The 18,209-nt window shown below is 35.7% G+C and overlaps 2 protein-coding genes across 2 annotated transcripts; one reads left to right on the forward strand and one right to left on the reverse strand.

Moving 5' to 3' along the window:
* Nucleotides 1-3,745: 3,745 nt before the first annotated feature.
* On the forward strand, nucleotides 3,746-11,202 carry LOC113039018 (phytanoyl-CoA dioxygenase domain-containing protein 1-like). Its single transcript, XM_026196884.1, is given in 12 exon segments — nucleotides 3,746-3,856; nucleotides 5,511-5,669; nucleotides 5,916-5,991; nucleotides 6,070-6,117; nucleotides 6,232-6,269; nucleotides 6,271-6,288; nucleotides 8,918-8,980; nucleotides 9,089-9,110; nucleotides 9,187-9,315; nucleotides 9,425-9,541; nucleotides 10,744-10,870; nucleotides 10,943-11,202. Coding segments are annotated over 12 exon segments (876 nt in total). The 5' UTR covers nucleotides 3,746-3,823; the 3' UTR covers nucleotides 10,989-11,202.
* Nucleotides 11,203-12,941: 1,739 nt separating this feature from the next.
* LOC113039019 (dolichol kinase-like) lies at nucleotides 12,942-17,787 on the reverse strand. The gene is made up of 2 exons (XM_026196885.1): nucleotides 17,402-17,787; nucleotides 12,942-15,617 (listed from the first exon to the last, which is right to left on the reverse strand). Exon 2 carries the CDS (start codon nucleotides 15,490-15,492, stop codon nucleotides 13,933-13,935), a length of 1,560 nt encoding a protein of 519 aa, XP_026052670.1. The 5' UTR covers nucleotides 15,493-15,617; nucleotides 17,402-17,787; the 3' UTR covers nucleotides 12,942-13,932.
* Between the last annotated feature and the right edge of the window lie 422 nt (nucleotides 17,788-18,209).

Here is an 18,209-nt window from a genome sequence, read left to right on the forward strand (position 1 = left end):
GCTATATGTATTGAGACATTTTAAAATCTATATTTTGTAAAAATAATAAAAAATAAACCTGAATTATAATCTGTATTTTCATATATTATATAAGTAGTATAGTCTATATATATATATATATATATATATATATATATATATATATATATATATATATATATATATATATATATATATATATATATATATATATATATATATTGTGAGCCGTGTCCCGGGCACCGATCAGCGTCACCCTGGCAGAGGAGATCCACCTGCACACAATCACCGTGGGCTGATCGGTCCCAGCTGAAACCGCTCAGAGGACGACTACAAAAGCTGCATCCGAGAAGACACGGGTGAGAAAGCTCTTCAGCAGAAAGCCAGCTAATGGTGTGTATCTTATCTCTCCAGAAAGCGAGTGACCGACCAGCCCGCCACCCGAGCACCGGACACCGATTCCCCTTGCACTCAGCCGGCCGGCGAACAGGATCACGCAGCACCGAGGACGAGCACCGGACACCCCTTGCACCTTTACAAACACAACCACCAATAAATACACCCTCCGGGGCTTTAAACTTTCACCACAGCCTGCCGTGTGATTCTTCGGCCCGCGACTATATATATATATATATATATATATATATATATATATATATATATATATATATATATATATATATATATATATATATATATATATATATATATATATATATATATAATATACAGCTTAAAACAGATCTTTTCCAAATGTATTTGACCCTCTAACTCTAACACTCACTATTCTTAAAAAAAAAAAAAAAAGAATAATATTAAGCTTTCTAATCTTTTGTATTCTATTGGTTTTCTTTTAGTATTAACAAAGGCAAAAAAAGACCTCTAACACTAGCTTGCTCTGTAATGTTTATATTCTATCTGTTATCTGTATTTCTTTATTATATTATTTAAAAGCTTTTGTTACTTGTTATAGAACTTGTATATTTGTTGTTTTTTATTGCTTCCATTGTCCTCATACGCTGTTTGTGACGGCGAAAAAGAAACTGAGTTGAGGAAAGTGAGTCGCCAGGTGAGGAAAGTGTGTATACTGATGCACCGCCGGACTATCAGTGGTAAACTTAGTGGCTGCTGGCAATTGTATGGTGAATTCCAGCGACAAGCCGGTAACCTTTATTTAAATTTTAGGACGGTTTATTTTGCGTATCCTGTGCGCTTTTGTCATTGGCGGAGCAGTCGGTCAATCCCACCTTTCAGGTAAATACGACTTGTGATTGGACTGTACGTGAGCAGACAGCAAAGCATTGGCCAAGAGCAGAAGGCCCTCCCTCCAGGCTTTTTTTTTTAGTTACGAGGTTGCGAAGCTTCATTTTCGCTCAGTCTGAGTTTCAGAGTTTCAGAGCAGAGCTGCGTGACAACACTGCCACAAATCACGTGAGTCGCAAACTCACAACTGTGTGAGCGTATCTCCGCAAAGTGGGTGTTGTAAACTCGGCTCTGAAAAAATAGTCTGCATAGGAGTGCAAATGTAATGTAATGTAATAAGTTTCGCCCTTTCGAACCTCTGTTTTCAGAGTTTCAAAACTTTTTTTCACCTATTTGCACACCAGTTTTCAGATCACTATTTACAGAGTTTCAAATCTTGAAAACAAACTATACACTGGGAGAACAGTGACAAATTCGAAACCCTGAAAAAATGATTGCACAACACCATTAAAAAGAGTGTTGCACTTCTGAAGAAGGAAAACTCAAAAACAAAATTATGTTTGAAGAGATTTAATTTTTTTTACCACTTTGCAAGCCTGCAAAGCTCTGTTTTCAGAGTTTCAAAACTTTTTTTCACACATTCGCACACCAGTTTTCAGATCACCATTTACAAGGTTTCTAACCTGGAAAACAATCTAATACAGTGGGAGAACACTGACAAATTTGAAACTCTGAAAAATTCTTTGCACAACATCGTAAAAAAATGTTGCAGTTCTGAAGAAGGAAATCTCAAAAACAGCATAATGTTTGCAGATATATTTTTATTTTTTTTACATTTTGCAAGCTTGCAAATCTTATTTTCGAACTTGCAAAACTTTTTTTTGTAAGATTTTGAGTTTTCGAACACTTAGTTTCAACCTTTCAGAACTGTATTTTCAGTTTTGAATCATGGCAGGATTTAAATCCCATAAATCTGGCCTAGATTAGAGAACTGTTTCGTATTCGTCGAATATGAGGGGCTGAAACTGTTACTGTATGGCTGTCTAACTGATGTGGGATCAGAATTGTGTTTGTTAAATGATTAAAACACCCAGATGACTAGACCTTGTTTACACCGTCAGTTAAATACATTTTTTGCTACTATGTGAAAGAGGTCGAATCTTTTCTGTGACTTAAGTAATCATCTCTGTTAGCTTTCGCTTCCTCCACAATCTTTGTGGCAAAGCCGACGGTACAAAAACAAGAGCACTGAGAACAAGCAGAAGAAGCTTCCTTCATGCTGTGTGACGCAGGAGCCCTCTCCAGGTAAAGAGACAACATGCACCATACAAAACCACCATAAACGTACTTCATTTCTACAGATGTAGATGCCTCTCATTCTGAAAAAGTACTTATTAAAAATCTTGAAGTTGAACATGAGAACTGGATTAGTGAGAGAGAGTTAACATACAGGGGTCACTATAAACTGTTGCTGCATTATGAACTTCAATTCAAAAAGTGTAGTGGTTAGAAAGTGGCAGATTTAATAACTGAGGAGAATATTACTTTTGAATCAAAATATGCATGGACTTAAAGGGATATCTCAGCCCAAAAATAAAACTTGCAAACCTGTATAGACTTTAGAAGATATAATGAAGGAAATAAGTGACTTATTTACAAATCTAATTTTACAATTTTATATTTGACCCATCCAACTGATTTTTGTTGTCAAATGACACAAAGACAAGAGTTATTACAGTCGCATTATTAACAATAATAGCTCCAAGAAAAAGTAGCATAAATTTAAGTGCTTTTAAAATATTACTAACAAAAACAAAAACAAAAAAAAACATATATATATATATATATATATATAGGCCTATTGTCCTTTAAATAATGCAAGAAATAAGAAATATAGTTAACTTTTTATGTATAGTATCTTTTTTTTATAATTGTGCAATGTTTACACCATTTAATGAAAGCTATGTTTTTAATTTCATCTTTTGTGTTCTGCAGAAGAAGGTGAGTGTGAATAATGATAGTATTATTTTTGTGTGAGCTATTCTTTTAAATACCACTTAAAACATCTGATATCTTTCTCATGCCTTTGTGTAAAGATCAAAACAGATTCAGATTGATTCAGAAATGAGGTTTGCACACTGTATTAGTTCCTTAATATTTTATAATACACTGAAACGCAGTATTAATGATTAAATCATTCATGTGGATGATACATTTTGACCAACTTTATAAAAATGATTAAGACACTGAACAGTGTTGAAGATACTTCCCAAAACAGATTCAAGCTTTGAAAAATGTAGCTGGATTTAGTCAATCATGCACGTGCTCTGTCAGTTTTTCATCCTCCACACTGGCCTATGTTCACTCTTTACTCAGAATTAAGTCAACTGCAGGCACGTGTTTACCTTTTAGGTTCACCTGAACCCTCAGTTATGATTGCACATTTGAGTTTCTTGCACTACACTGAAAGAGTTACTGTTCAAAATCCAATTATTGCATCAACAGGGTTACAGTTTAATCGTATTTGACCTGGGGCAACCACGTGGTTGCTTTGCCAATGAAGAGAGAGAGAGAGATAGAGAGAGAGATTTGGATGGGACCGCCTCGCTTTTAGCCTTCTTCTCAGCCTGTCTTCATCAGCATGGATGTTTTGACAGATCAAGACGTGCAAAAGGTAATAAACAACTTCTAAATTGAAATCGCAAATCATAAATACGAAAGCCGTTGTGTTTTTATGCACATGCTAATTAGAAACGCTGGAAAACGCAGATTCACGGGTACAAAAGACTTTTCAATGCTGTTAGATGTTTTGCTTTTTTAATAAATATTTTCATAGTTCAGCGCCTCATGCACGAGGGTAAAAGATGCTCGAAATTAAAATATTATATATCGGTGCATGCACGTATGGAATAATTTTTATCCTAATTTGAAGTGTGTTGCGTAATACGCTAGAAACAGGACTATGTTCCTGCATAGAAAAGCTGGTTGAATGGAATGTGGAATGAAGTAAGGGGCGTAAAAGTGGGTGGGGCTTGCATATTTTAACTGTTTAGTATGTAGTTTTCAGTTTAACACCTATTAGTAGTAGTAGTAGTAGTAGTAGCATTATACAGTTTATTTTTTAATATGATTATTAATGTCCCGACTCGTAGACTGTGTCCTATGAAAATTATTAACGTTACTTTTCTCAGCCCTATTGATGATGGACCAATCACAGTCTTTTGATTTCCTGGAAAATGTATTTTATTCTACTGTTTGTAAAGATTAATAAAACGAAATTTAAATTTCTACATGATGTCAAATTAACAAATTTTATAAACGTGCAAATCTTTACCTCACAAAAAAAAAAATCTATTTTTCTGAATCAGCGATCATCATGTGACGGTAAAACAACAGCAAAACAAAAGTTAGCGGATTTGCATTTTGCGCAGTTTCAAATAAAGAAAGCAAAAAGGAAACGTAAATCAACTGTATTTTCTCCCCAAAAACACATTACGTTTTATTTATTTATTATTTTATTGTTTAAATAGTACGAGGATGGAAATACCACATTACTTTTAATCATATGGCGACACTGAATGATCATACTAATATTACATAGTAATTTATTTACACAGTACTTCGAAGAATACCATGCAGCTACCATGGTACATGTAAAATACAGAAATATTTAACTGTTGAAAAAAAATGTTTTGGTATGTTTTGAAGCATGGCAGGTGGTTTGAGCTGGTTTAAGCTGGTCCTTAGTTGGTCATAAAATGGTTTAAGCTCCCTTGTCAAAAAATCCTATTGGAATTTCACTTTGTCCTATTGGATCTTACTGGATTCTTAGAATCCTACTGGACATTCTGATTCATTTTAATGGAATTTCACTTTGTCCTGTAGGATTTTATTTGATGTTTAGAATCTTATTGGATATTGTGTTTAATTTAATGGGATTTAATTTTTTCATGTGATCTTCTATTGATTTGTATTGGACATTGTGATTTTCAAATGGAAATTCACTTTGTCCTGTAGGATCTTCTTTTGATTCTATTAATTACTTTTTAAGAGTAACTTAACTTTTTTAGAGTAGCACTGTGTATGTGTGTGTGTGTATTTGTAACCCATAAAAATGCAGCCTACATATACACAAATATATATATATATATCTATATATATATATATATATATATATATCTATATCTTATATATATATATTCATGTGCAGGTCATAAGCTGGTCCTCCTAAGCAACTACTGTACCTCATGCTCAGGGAACAGCAAATGATGTCCTAATCACATTTGAATGTGCATTGAATAGGTCTGTGGTATGTTTTTACTGTGCAGTACTGGGATGAGGGCCATCTGGTGCTGGACGGCCTTCTGTCCCCAGAGGAGTGTGACGCTTTACGGGACCGAATGAGTGAGATCATTGAGCGGATGGACGTTCCTGAACACTGCAGGACACAGTTCTCCACTGACCACGACGAGCAGCTTAAAAAACAGGTAAACTTGTCCAGATAAATACCCAGAATGCATCATCAGCAAGCATTTACAGTAGTGCCACGATAAACGTTCTTCTACGCTTTACTTCCCACATGCAACCAAATGCTTCTGGGTAAAGATGCAGGTAAATGTAGTTAGTAACAAACCCTGTCATAACTGGAAAAGTGACCCTTGTACATCCATGTACATTCAGAAGCATAAAAAGAAAAAAAAGTCCAGTCATGATCATATTTGGTGTTTGTCCAGGGAAATGCAGACTATTTCATCACCAGTGGAGACCAGATCCGTTTCTTCTTTGAGAAAGGAGTGTTTGATGATAAAGGTTTGTAATTTAGTTGCTGTGTTTGTCATGTTGAGATACAGAAAAAGACAGCGCATTCATCTCATGATGTGTTTTCAGGAGAGTTCATCGTGCCAAGAGAACGGTCCTTGAACAAAATCGGACACGGTGGGTAGTTACGAAAATAGCATTTCATATAATTCAGTCATGATTAAACATAACCTGTCATTAATCATAAATCATTACTTGCTCATAAGTGTTTGTGTTTTATCTTTCCCACAGCTCTCCACGCTTATGAGCCGCTGTTTAAAGCGGTCACCCCACTCTCCCAAAATTCAAGTAATGATCAAACCTCCATGTAAACAAATGTAAACTCTGGTCTTTTTATGTAAACAGTACACTCATGTCAAAATGGGAAGCTCTTGGGAGACCTCTTTAAATCCAGACAACCCAGAGACTAGTGTTGTAAACTAAAACTAAAAGCATTATAAATCATTTCAGTATTTGAAAAAAGCTGAAATAAATATTAGATAATAGATTGATGAAAATAAGTTAAAGTACTGTATAACTAATATATTAATGAATTAAAGCTATAAAGAAATGAAAAAAAATAATAAAGACAAAAGCACATTAGAAAATTACTTATTTAAACCAAAAAAAATTAATATTACTAAAACTAACATTACTAAATCTACATATAAATATAAAAACATACAAAAGCAAATAACAATTTCTAAAATGTAAATTCAATTAAACTGAAAATATGAAAATAAAAACCAATTAAATATATTATTACTAAAACTATATCTGAAATAAAAATTAAAGCTATATAGAAATATTTAATAAAATGACAGAAGCACATAACAGAATGACTAAAACTGAAAATATAAAATAAAAATGTTTTTCAGGTAGATATGCAGAAAGGTTTCTTCAAGCGTCTTGGAGATCCGTCCACAGTTCTTCTGGATTTAGTTTGTTTCAGTTTCATCTGTTTCTTCATGTAATCACAGACAGATTCGATGATGGTGAGATCAGATCTCCGTGTGGAGCACCGGCTGTTGTCAAATGTGACTAACCAGAATAATCAAGGTTTTTCGTATATTTTTTTATTGCTACGTGGCAAACAAGTTACCAGTAGGTTCAGTAGATTCTCAGAAAACAAATGAGACCCAGCATTCATGATATGCACGCTCTTAAGGCTGTGCAATTGGGCAATTAGTTGAATTAGTTGAAAGGGGTGTGTTCAAAAAAATAGCAGTGTGGCATTCAATCACTGAGGTCATCAATTTTGTGAAGAAACAGGTGTGAATCAGGTGGCCCCTATTTAAGGATGAAGCCAACACTTGTTGAACATGCATTTGAAAGCTGAGGAAAATGGGTCGTTCAAGACATTGTTCAGAAGAACAGCGTACTTTGATTAAAAAGTTGATTAGAGAGGGGAAAACCTATAAAGAGGTGCAAAAAATGATAGGCTGTTCAGCTAAAATGATCTCCAATGCCTTAAAATGGAGAGCAAAACCAGAGAGACGTGGAAGAAAACGGAAGACAACCATCAAAATGGATAGAAGAATAACCAGAATGGCAAAGGCTCAGCCAATGATCACCTCCAGGATGATCAAAGACAGTCTGGAGTTACCTGTAAGTACTGTGACAGTTAGAAGACGTCTGTGTGAAGCTAATCTATTTTCAAGAATCCCCCGCAAAGTCCCTCTGTTAAAAAAAAGGCATGTGCAGAAGAGGTTACAATTTGCCAAAGAACACATCAACTGGCCTAAAGAGAAATGGAGGAACATTTTGTGGACTGATGAGAGTAAAATTGCTCTTTTTGGGTCCAAGGGCCACAGGCAGTTTGTGAGACGACCCCCAAACTCTGAATTCAAGCCACTGTACACAGTGAAGACAGTGAAGCATGGAGGTGCAAGCATCATGATATGGGCATGTTTCTCCTACTATGGTGTTGGGCCTATTTATCGCATACCAGGGATCATGGATCAGTTTGCATATGTTAAAATACTTGAAGAGGTCATGTTGCCCTATGCTGAAGAGGACATGCCCTTGAAATGGTTGTTTCAACAAGACAATGACCCAAAACACACTAGTAAACGGGCAAAGTCTTGGTTCCAAACCAACAAAATTAATGTTATGGAGTGGCCAGCCCAATCTCCAGACCTTAATCCAATTGAGAACTTGTGGGGTGATATCAAAAATGCTGTTTCTGAAGCAAAACCAAGAAATGTGAATGAATTGTGGAATGTTGTTAAAGAATCATGGAGTGGAATAACAGCTGACAGGTGCCACAAGTTGGTTGACTCCATGCCACACAGATGTCAAGCAGTTTTAAAAAACTGTGGTCATACAACTAAATATTAGTTTAGTGATTCACAGGATTGCTAAATCCCAGAAAAAAAAAATGTTTGTACAAAATAGTTTTGAGTTTGTACAGTCAAAGGTAGACACTGCTATTTTTTTGAACACACCCCTTTCAACTAATTGCCCAATTGCACAGCCTTAAGAGCGTGCATATCATGAATGCTGGGTCTTGTTTGTTTTCTGACAATTTACTGAACCTACTGGTAACTTGTTTGCCACGTAGCAATAAAAAATATACTAAAAACCTTGATTATTCTGGTTAGTCACATTGTACTGCTATTATTTTGAACAATACTGTATATATGTATATGTATATATGTATGTATGTATATATATATGTATGTATATGTGTATATATATATATATATAAACGTATAACTAAAAAAATTAAGAAGTACTGTTAGTAATGTGATATTATATTAATACAAAAATAATCCTGACCTAAACCACTCTGGTTTATAGCTAAGACTAGCAAAACACTGTTTAACCATCTTGATGCCAAAAAGAAAAGAAATATACCTCACTCTTTTCTCTATGTCAATGCTTTAGTTTGTCAAAATGTGTGTGTGAGAAATGTGTGTTTGTTTCGTTTCTGCAGAATCTGGTTAAGAAACTCGGCCTGATAAATCCTGTGATTCTGCAGAGTATGTACATCTTTAAGGTACAGTTTATATGTCCTGCATACAGTACTTATATATTGTTACTTACACACATACTGTAAAGGTAATTATTTTATCACTCTCCTCTTCTGTGCCTGTTCTGTCAACAGCAACCAGGGATTGGTGGAGAAGGTAAGACCCTCCCTTTCTTTAACCAATAGGAATGCAGTACAGAAACTCTTGGTTGACCTTTGATCTTTGACTCCAGTGACCCCTCACCAGGACGCCACCTTCCTGTACACGCAGCCTCTGGGAAGAGTGATGGGCGTGTGGATCGCTCTGGAAGACGCTACGCTGGAGAACGGCTGTCTGTGGTTCATACCGGGATCACACCGCGGTGAGCTCACATGCGTTCGGCAGATTCATTAGTGCATGCGTGCTGTTTGAGTGAAGCTGTATTTTGCATTTAAAATGTGTTTGTGTGGACCTTTTCCTGCGTGTGTTAGATGGGATTAGCAGGCGAATGGTGCGGACACCTAAAGGCACGTTTCCTCTGACTGATTTCATTGGCCGAGAGAAGAGTTACGACGACAAGCTCTTCGTTCCAGTTCCTGTTAAAAAAGGTGAGTCAAGAGGGCCATCATCTAAACATAATTACACGAGGAGATCAAGGGCTGAGCAAATTCTGCCAGTTCTTATAGCTTTCTTATTAGTAGATACTGAAATTACATTCAAATTATTTTAGGAAAACAGAGATGACCGGTTAACAGTTGGGGAATTTGCATTTGTGAATTAAATGTAATTTTTGTTGTGGTTGATATTATGTGATGTATGCTTATGCTTTTGTATGTTTTTGTTCTCTGCATTAAAAAATAAAATAAAATAAAAAAAGGTGAGTTATTGGTAATTTTTTTTTTTTTAAGTCTTAGGGGTTTATATACAAAATATTTTTTTTTCTTTTTAAATATAATTCAAATTGTAAATACTTGAACTATAACACAACACGATTACAGAAACTTTCATATTAAGTTTTATATATTTTTTTATTTTATATATTTTATTTAATTCTGTTCACCAAGGCTGCATTTATTTAATCGAAAAATGTAGTAAAAACAATAAAATTGTGAAATATTATTAAAATGTAAAATAACTTTTCTATTGATATATATTGTAAAATATACTTTATTCCTGTGAAGCAAAGCTGTAATTTCAGCATTTTTTCCCCCAGTCTTCAGTGTCACATGATCTTGAGATACTGATTTGCTGCTCGAGAAACATTCATGATTATTATCAATGTTGAAAACAGTTATGCTGCTTGTGGAAAATGTGACAGTTTTTTTTCGTTTTTTTTAACAACAACGAAATAGAAGGCTTTTGTAACAGTAAACATAAAGGTCCGTTTTGATCAATTTTAATGCATCCTTGCTGAATAAAAGTACCCGTATTTTTCGGACTATAAGTCGCAACAGCCCAAAAATATGTCATGACGAGGAAAAAAACATATATAAGTCACATTTATCAGAACCAAGAGAAAACATTACCGTCTACAGCCGCCAGAGGGCGCTCTATGTTCTCAGTGTAGACTACAGGAGAACTGAGCAGCATAGAGCGCCATCTGGCGGCTGGAGACGGTAATATTTTCTCTTGGTTCGTGTCAAATTAATTTTGATATATAAGTCGCACCTGACTATAAGTCGCAGGACCAGCCTGAAAAAACTATGAAAAATGTGCGACTTATAGTCCGTAAAATACGATAATCATTTCTTATTTTTTTACCACTTTTATTTATAATCACCACTTTTGTCGAATGCTTGTGCTACTGCAGGTGGAGCGGTTCTGATTCACGGTGAAGTCGTCCACCGCAGCGCTGCAAACACATCTGACGCCTCACGCCACGTTTACACCTTTCACATCATGGAGTCTCAAAGCACTGTTTGGAGTCCTGAGAACTGGTAAGAACAGTGCATGCTGGGAAGCTTCGTAGAAAGCCTAGTTTGTAAACGGAATCTGTTTTTGTCTCTCAGGCTACAACCAACGGAAGAGCTGCCCTTCCCCTCCCTCTACACCTGAAGACAGAAATAACACCAGAACAGACCTGATAACACGCTTCACTCACGATGCTGAAGAGATCGGTCACGTGACTATAATGAGCCTTTTAAACGATCACCTCTTTAAATATGAAGTTTTGTGAAGGGACCCAAAACCGTTAATCATTTTGAATCATCTGTATGTTTCACCTACAACCACAACAGTATTAATAAAAGGCTAGTTTTTGTTAACCAAAGAGTGTTTATTATTTAAAATCAGAATTTTAGAAAATAAGAAACATTCAGTTTGATTTGAAATCCACTTTATTTCTTTTAACGCACCATACTCAACAAAAAAAGTACCCAACAAAATCAATACAATATAGAAAATGTATGAACATTTGATAATAAGTATAATCTGGATTTCCTGATGAAGACAATAAATGACCAAGCTGTAATTATCATGTCAGGAATATCTGGAAAATAATATTTATAGACAATGCTGAAACAGAAAAACAAAAGACATGAAATTCAACATAGAAAAAGATTTTGTCACAATAGTCTGAAAGTTACTTCTTGTTTCATGCTGAAAAAAAATGAATACACAAACCATTAAAAATGCTGATTTACAAAATAAACATCCAACGATCTCCGTCATATCCCAATGTCAAAATATGGACCATAGAGTAACACATTTTATCACAATTGTCAGGTAGCTTAAAAGCAAGTTTACACTTAAACCATGCAGATGTCCCAGAATGCACTTCAAACCGAACAGGTGATTGACGCTTCAACCACAGTATCGATGACAACCGTCAACGTAAAACACTCACCACAACACGCTAAGAGCGACAAAAAAGGCCTCAGTCAAATATCATGAATAAATTCAAGTTTAAACACATAATTCTGCAATCTTTATCAGAGTAAAGACACCAGCTGAACTGCATACATGCGTTTACAGGACAGTGATCTGTGCCTCCTACATACAGACCCATGCAGACACACCACTGTTCGCATCGAACTATTCAGAATACAAAACACTTTTTAAGGCGACAAGCTATGCTACCAGTCCTTCGTATTGCATTGGACAAAAAGGCAGATCCTATTCATAGCATCAAAATTATATTTAAGTATTTTTGTTATATAATGGTGTTCTTCCATGGCTCAAGTGATGCATATACACTGAAAGGATAAATTATATTTTCATAAAACCGGTGAATCTGATAAAACATGTCAAGGGTCATATTTCATAACAAAATCAAAATAAATGAATAATATATGTTTTGCTGAATTTCGCAATTTGACATATGTACATTTCCACAACTTTATAATGTAAAAAAACAAATTTTAAATGCAAAAAAAATGTACTGTTTTAAATATTATTGAATGTTTAAATATTATAAATATATATTATTAAAATAACTAAATAACCATCTATCTATCTATATATATTATTTTTCTATATATTAGTTCTGTTAAATGAATAATCGCATCCAAAATAAGTTTGTGTGCACTGTGTATATTTTTTTATGAATATATAAGTACACACACATGCATGTATATATTTAAGAAAATTGTTATATTAGTATATTTTAATATATATAATATAAATGTACATTTTTCAAATATATACTGTATGATTGTGTATTTCTATATTCATCGTAAATATACAAAGTACACACACAATATATTATTTAAACCAAAAACTTTTATTTTGGATGCGACTAATCGCGATTATTTGTTTGACAGCACAATTATTTTTATTTATTTTTAAATATCCAGGGATTATTTTTATAGGATTCTGATGAAAAAAGGTCAAAGGTCAAATTGAGTTTTTTGCATTAGAAAATATATATATATATATATATATATATATATATATATATATATATATATATATATATATATATAGCATTAGATTTTTTTTTTTTTTACATTTCATATATATCTATCATAGATAGATAGATAGATAGATAGATAGATAGCATTGGATAATTAACAATATATTTTTTTTTTTACATTTCAAAATTGAAGAAATGTGCTTCCCAAAAAACATATATACAATTATATAGAAAATAAAACCTTAAATAATTAATGTTTGCATCCAGCACGTGTCTTTGTGTGTGTTTCTCAGCAAGTGTAGGCATCGTTAAAGGGCATCACATTTTCCATTTCTTTTTTTAATAATGTGCAACTCAATCCCTGTCATTTATACTGGAGTGACAGACGCAGGATTTGAGCGGATGAAATATTAAAGCTTCAAGACATTAGAGCTTCTGAGAGGACGCAAAAAATAAATGCAACAAAACAACATAATCATCACCTGTACACCTTGAAAAATTTAAATGAAGGATACTTAAAGGTAAACTTCACCCAAAAATGAAAATGATGTAGTATACTCACAAACATATGAGTTTATTTCGTCCGTGGAAATTAAAAGAATATATTTTGAAGAATGTTGGGATCCAAACAGTTTTTTTCTCTCTTTGACTTCCTTGTAAAGGGGAAAAAATACAATGGAAGTCAATGGGACGCGAACAAATGTGGCTACCAGTATTCTTCAAATTCCGTGTTCGAGAGAAAAAAGAAATGCATACGGATTTGGAATAACATGAGGCAGAGTAAATCATTTTTGTTGAGTGGACTGTACCTTTAAAGCAGCACCAAACTGTGTTTTCGGACAAAGCTTGTCGTGTGCGTCTCAAACAAGCAATGCGACTGGTGCAAAAAATACACATTTCACTTTCAAACATCTGTTTCTGTGCCATTTCGTGTGTCGTTTACAATATCAAGTAGTTTTCTAGTCTGTTTCACTCTATAATACCATCAGAAACCGTTTGTTCTTGAATAAATATCAGTGCATTTCTATTCACTGTGTATATATATGATTCCCAGACTCTCAATACTAGGGCTGTAACGTATGAATGTAATGCTGCTGAAATCTGTGCATTGGCATAATGGTCTGATTTGTCTGAACGGGTCTGATCTCAAATCATCAGGAGGATGTAAAGGTATAAAGGGAGTAGCAGGTTGTCTATCTGCGACGTATACGCCTCCAACATGGCCACCATTGTGATCGAACCCACGACCCACGAGTAGCTGGCGTTCAGGTTAATACTGCTGTCGGCGATGAGGAAAACCACCACGGCGATGATCTGAGCGAATACGGAGGTTGCTGTGCCCTCGAAGGTCTTCTTTGTGCCGGGCCAGCGGATCTCACCCACCGTGCTGCCGAAAACAGACGCAACCGTGTCGCCGACTCCAACAGCCAACACACCAGCGTACGGCAGCAGGCCTCCTCCTTTAGGGATGCAGGACGCGGGCGTGAGCCAGACTGGAAGGGCGACGCCAAGGAGAAGGTAGATGTGGGTGAGAATAAGCGGTCCTGAGTCTCTCTCATCCAGGAATAAAGTAAGAAGGCGGCGCACAGGCGCCCCTAGAGGTCGGATGCGGAAACAGCGGACGAATTCAAGGAACATGAACACTGAGAGGCATCCGACCGCGGCTAGATGTAGTAAAGCACGATCTAGTGCGAGTCCAGGAGCAAAGGTTAGTACGGTGAGGAGGTGGAAATACTTCCGCACGGTCGTCGAAGCTTGATGCTTCTTGCTTCCGGCCGAGCGATGACTGTTTTGATGCATCACAACGGCAACCGCTAGAAGCGACAAAGCCACCCAGTATCCGATCAGCCAAAGACGAGTGTTGGTTTCGGTGATGAAATGCATCAACCAGGTGATGGGGTGATGCTTCGTGAGCAGGGAGAGCCAAGGAACCAATAGCCCCAATCCCAAAACGCCCGTCATGGTGTGGAAGAAGAGCGACGCCGACCAGGTTTCCGATTCCATGAATACGAAAAGCAGGGCGAAGAAGATTCCCAGCAGCACTAACCCTAACACGACGACTGGGAGGAAATACGTGAGTGGGTCGGCGTTTGTGTTTCCAGAGGAGGACAGAGAGCGTTTGATGAGCTGGTTGATGATGAAACTGATCCCGCCGAGGATGAGGAGCGCCTCTCCTGGAGTGAAGCAGCGTGGGAGGAGATACAAGAGGATCAAGCTTAGGTATACAAAAATGAGCAGCACCTCCAAGACTTCGATCACCTCAGAGACTGTTAGAGTTTGCTTGACTGTGTACAGAATGGCACTGCTGGCGATGCCGGCTATAACGCAGGTGTTTGTGGGCACCGGCCGCGTGATTCCCAGGGCGATGAGTGATAGGAATAGCGCCAACATCATACCGATCACTGTTACGACCATTGTGAATCGCTCCATGTGAACATTCCCCACGGCGATGCAGTGCCCCCTCAAAGCCAGGCCCAGCAGAGGCAGCACCATGCTGGCCGGAAGCACGCCGCTGTTAGCCGAAGGCCGGAACTGGAAGACAGCGGCGCCGGTCCGAATGAGCCGATCCCATTTGTGCTGCACGTAAAAAGCCTGGATGGCCAGAGCGATGCAGCACCAGGAGAGCTGGCTCCACACGGCACAGTGAACGCAGATCACCATAGAGAACACCACGGCGGATTCAACCAGCACTGGATCCAGCTGCATGACTGCAGAGCAACAAAGGTTTCCAGGAATTTGAGACTTTGAATATGGCAGTCTGTCAGAACGCTCCTGGTGCACACACAAACATTGTCCGCTTTTCACTCTCCTGGACACACGGCAGATTAGACCTGGGTACAGACACACAAAAATATCATTAAACCAACCGCAAAATAATCAAATGCTCCAATAATAATAATTTAACCCTTTAACTGTCACCCCATCCCGTATACGGGACACCTACATTTACTTCACTATATTACAATTAAATCTAATCTAATCTTGACAAACTATATATCGTTGGAAAGGTCTAAGACTCCAGAATATATATTTTACCATTTTTTTTGTTAAAAATTATGTAGGAAAATTAAGTAATTTGACATGAGACAAGAGTGCACCCTTAAAAATCTACATTATAACAGGAGTTTTGACATTTGTTTAAAAAAAAAGACTTCTTCGTTGCCTTTTTCTCTATCACAAACTGAAAACTTAAAATCTCAAAATTCATCCTTTTAAAACCCATTTTAAAATCATACATTGAATTATCATGTAAACGTTACATCAATATCATGCTACAAAATGTTTTCATTCATAAATTATAAAAATTTTAGTTTGGATCGTGTACTATAAAGTCTATGTTCAAAAATGTGAGTGACAGTAAAGGTTTTTTTTATATTCTTTCATTTAATAATAAAATGCTCTCTCATGTTTTTTTTTTAAATTCTTTTCCTCCACAAAAAAACACAACTAAAACATAATTGAATGTGATATTTTCAGCTATTTTTTCCAAAGACACATATTAAACTAAAATAAACCAAATATAATAATACAATATTTTCATATTTAGTTTTTTTTTTTTTCAGAGAAAGACTTTTTTTTACATTTAAAGCTAATTAACATGAATACATCCTATAGCAATATCATTCTTTTTTGGGCCGTTATACCATTGTAATTTTATAATATTATTTTAAGTCATTTACAATGTAAATAGTATACCATTTACCATATACATGGAAATTACAAATATAAAAGAAACGCATACCTAGGCAGCATTTTGAGCACAATAGATGTCCCTAAAAATACTAGATAGGGAGCTAACTAGGTTTTGAGACACATCCGTACTGACCACAGCTTCTGTTCTCTCACTGTGAAACTAAAGAAGGATGTCAAATTTCTCAATGGCGCTTGAACTCTAGACACCGTGAACTTTAGCACTGTTGAACGCTCAACCCCAGCAGTTTCTAAACATGGTAAATTATAAAAAGACAGGGAAAGTAAAATGATCTGCTTTTAATGTTTGGACGCTCTGGCATTATAGTGATTAATAATATATACAAATAATAGAGAAAACCTGGCCTGTATCACTATACTTTAATATAATATATTTGTGTATGAAATATTAGGGGTTTATACGGACCCAGAAAACCCGGTTTCAAAAACAATAACATATGTGTATATAATATAAATATTTTATAAATAACCAGAAAATATTATATTAGAGAATATTATTTTTTAACACAACCCTATTCAATACAATTTCTACGTAATCATAAAATGTATTTATATTAATACAAATTACATTTTTGTAAATAACGATTAATGTATTATTTGGCATATAATATTATAATGGAAATGTCTTTATTTGCAAACACATTAGCTTATTAATACATGGATACATGGTTATACATATATTCGAAGGAATTGTCAGTCGTAATATTAAATTAGAATAGAAATCTAAACGCAATGCTGGTGTTTAATGTTATTTATAGGGGTTTGTTACTGATTGAGAGTGTGATGATGGGCTCTTCAGCACAAATGAAAGCTCATTCACTGCAGAAACAGCTGTTCATTAAACACCCTGCAGAGTAAATAAACGCAGAAATATCGAATTACAGCAAATAACGGTTCATCTTACCCTTTATCCTGCGATTTAATGCTTTGTTCTCGAACAAAAGAATGTTCCCAATGTTTTACTGTGACTCGTGCTTTGCGCGATCAGCTGCTCTGCGCTCGCTGACTGACCGGGTCACGTTGTGTCAGAATAATCACGTGACTAGTGTAAAAATAAAGCGATTTTAGCTCGATTTTTGTTAAATTATAACATGTTAATATTGCGCATTTATATGTAAAAAATTATTTAAATAGGTGTTTTATTAATATATGTGTATTATAAGCGTTCACGGAGTCACGTGATATGAGAGAGCTCGTTTGTGTTGGTCACGTGACCCGGGTGAATATGTCAGACTCGTAGATGTGTGTCAAGTCAATCATAGACAGTAAAAGAAAGTCAATTCCATAGACAGTGAGAGAGAAAAAAAACACAGTGGCCAGCCATTTATGCCACGGCGTCCGGGGAGCAGTTGGGGGTTCAGTGCCGTGCTCCAGAGCACCTTAGTCGTGGTGTTGCCGGCCTGAGACTCGAACCCACAAAAGAGTCCTTGCTAAAAAAAAAAAAAAAAGTGTTAATTTCTATAATTTATTTTCCAAAAAACAAAAATGACACTGACTCTTTTGAATGATATAGTGTTGCAAAAGCTTTTTATTTCACGTAAATGCTGATCTTTGAATCCTTATATTCATCAAAGAATGCTGAAAAAATACTCATGTTTTAAATATTGATAATCAGCAAATCAGCATATTAGAATGATTTCTGAAGAATGTGACACTTAAGTCTTCCAATCGCTGTACCAAGAGAAATGTATGGTCAATTTAACGCCTTATAT

The sequence above is a fragment of the Carassius auratus genome, chromosome 21 (genome assembly GCF_003368295.1).
Source record: "Carassius auratus strain Wakin chromosome 21, ASM336829v1, whole genome shotgun sequence".
NCBI lineage: Eukaryota > Metazoa > Chordata > Actinopteri > Cypriniformes > Cyprinidae > Carassius > Carassius auratus.

Coding starts and splice junctions, on each gene's coding strand:
- LOC113039019 (XM_026196885.1), bottom strand. CDS start 15,492: ATGCAGCTGGATCCAGTGCTGGTTGAATCCGCCGTGGTGTTCTCTATG.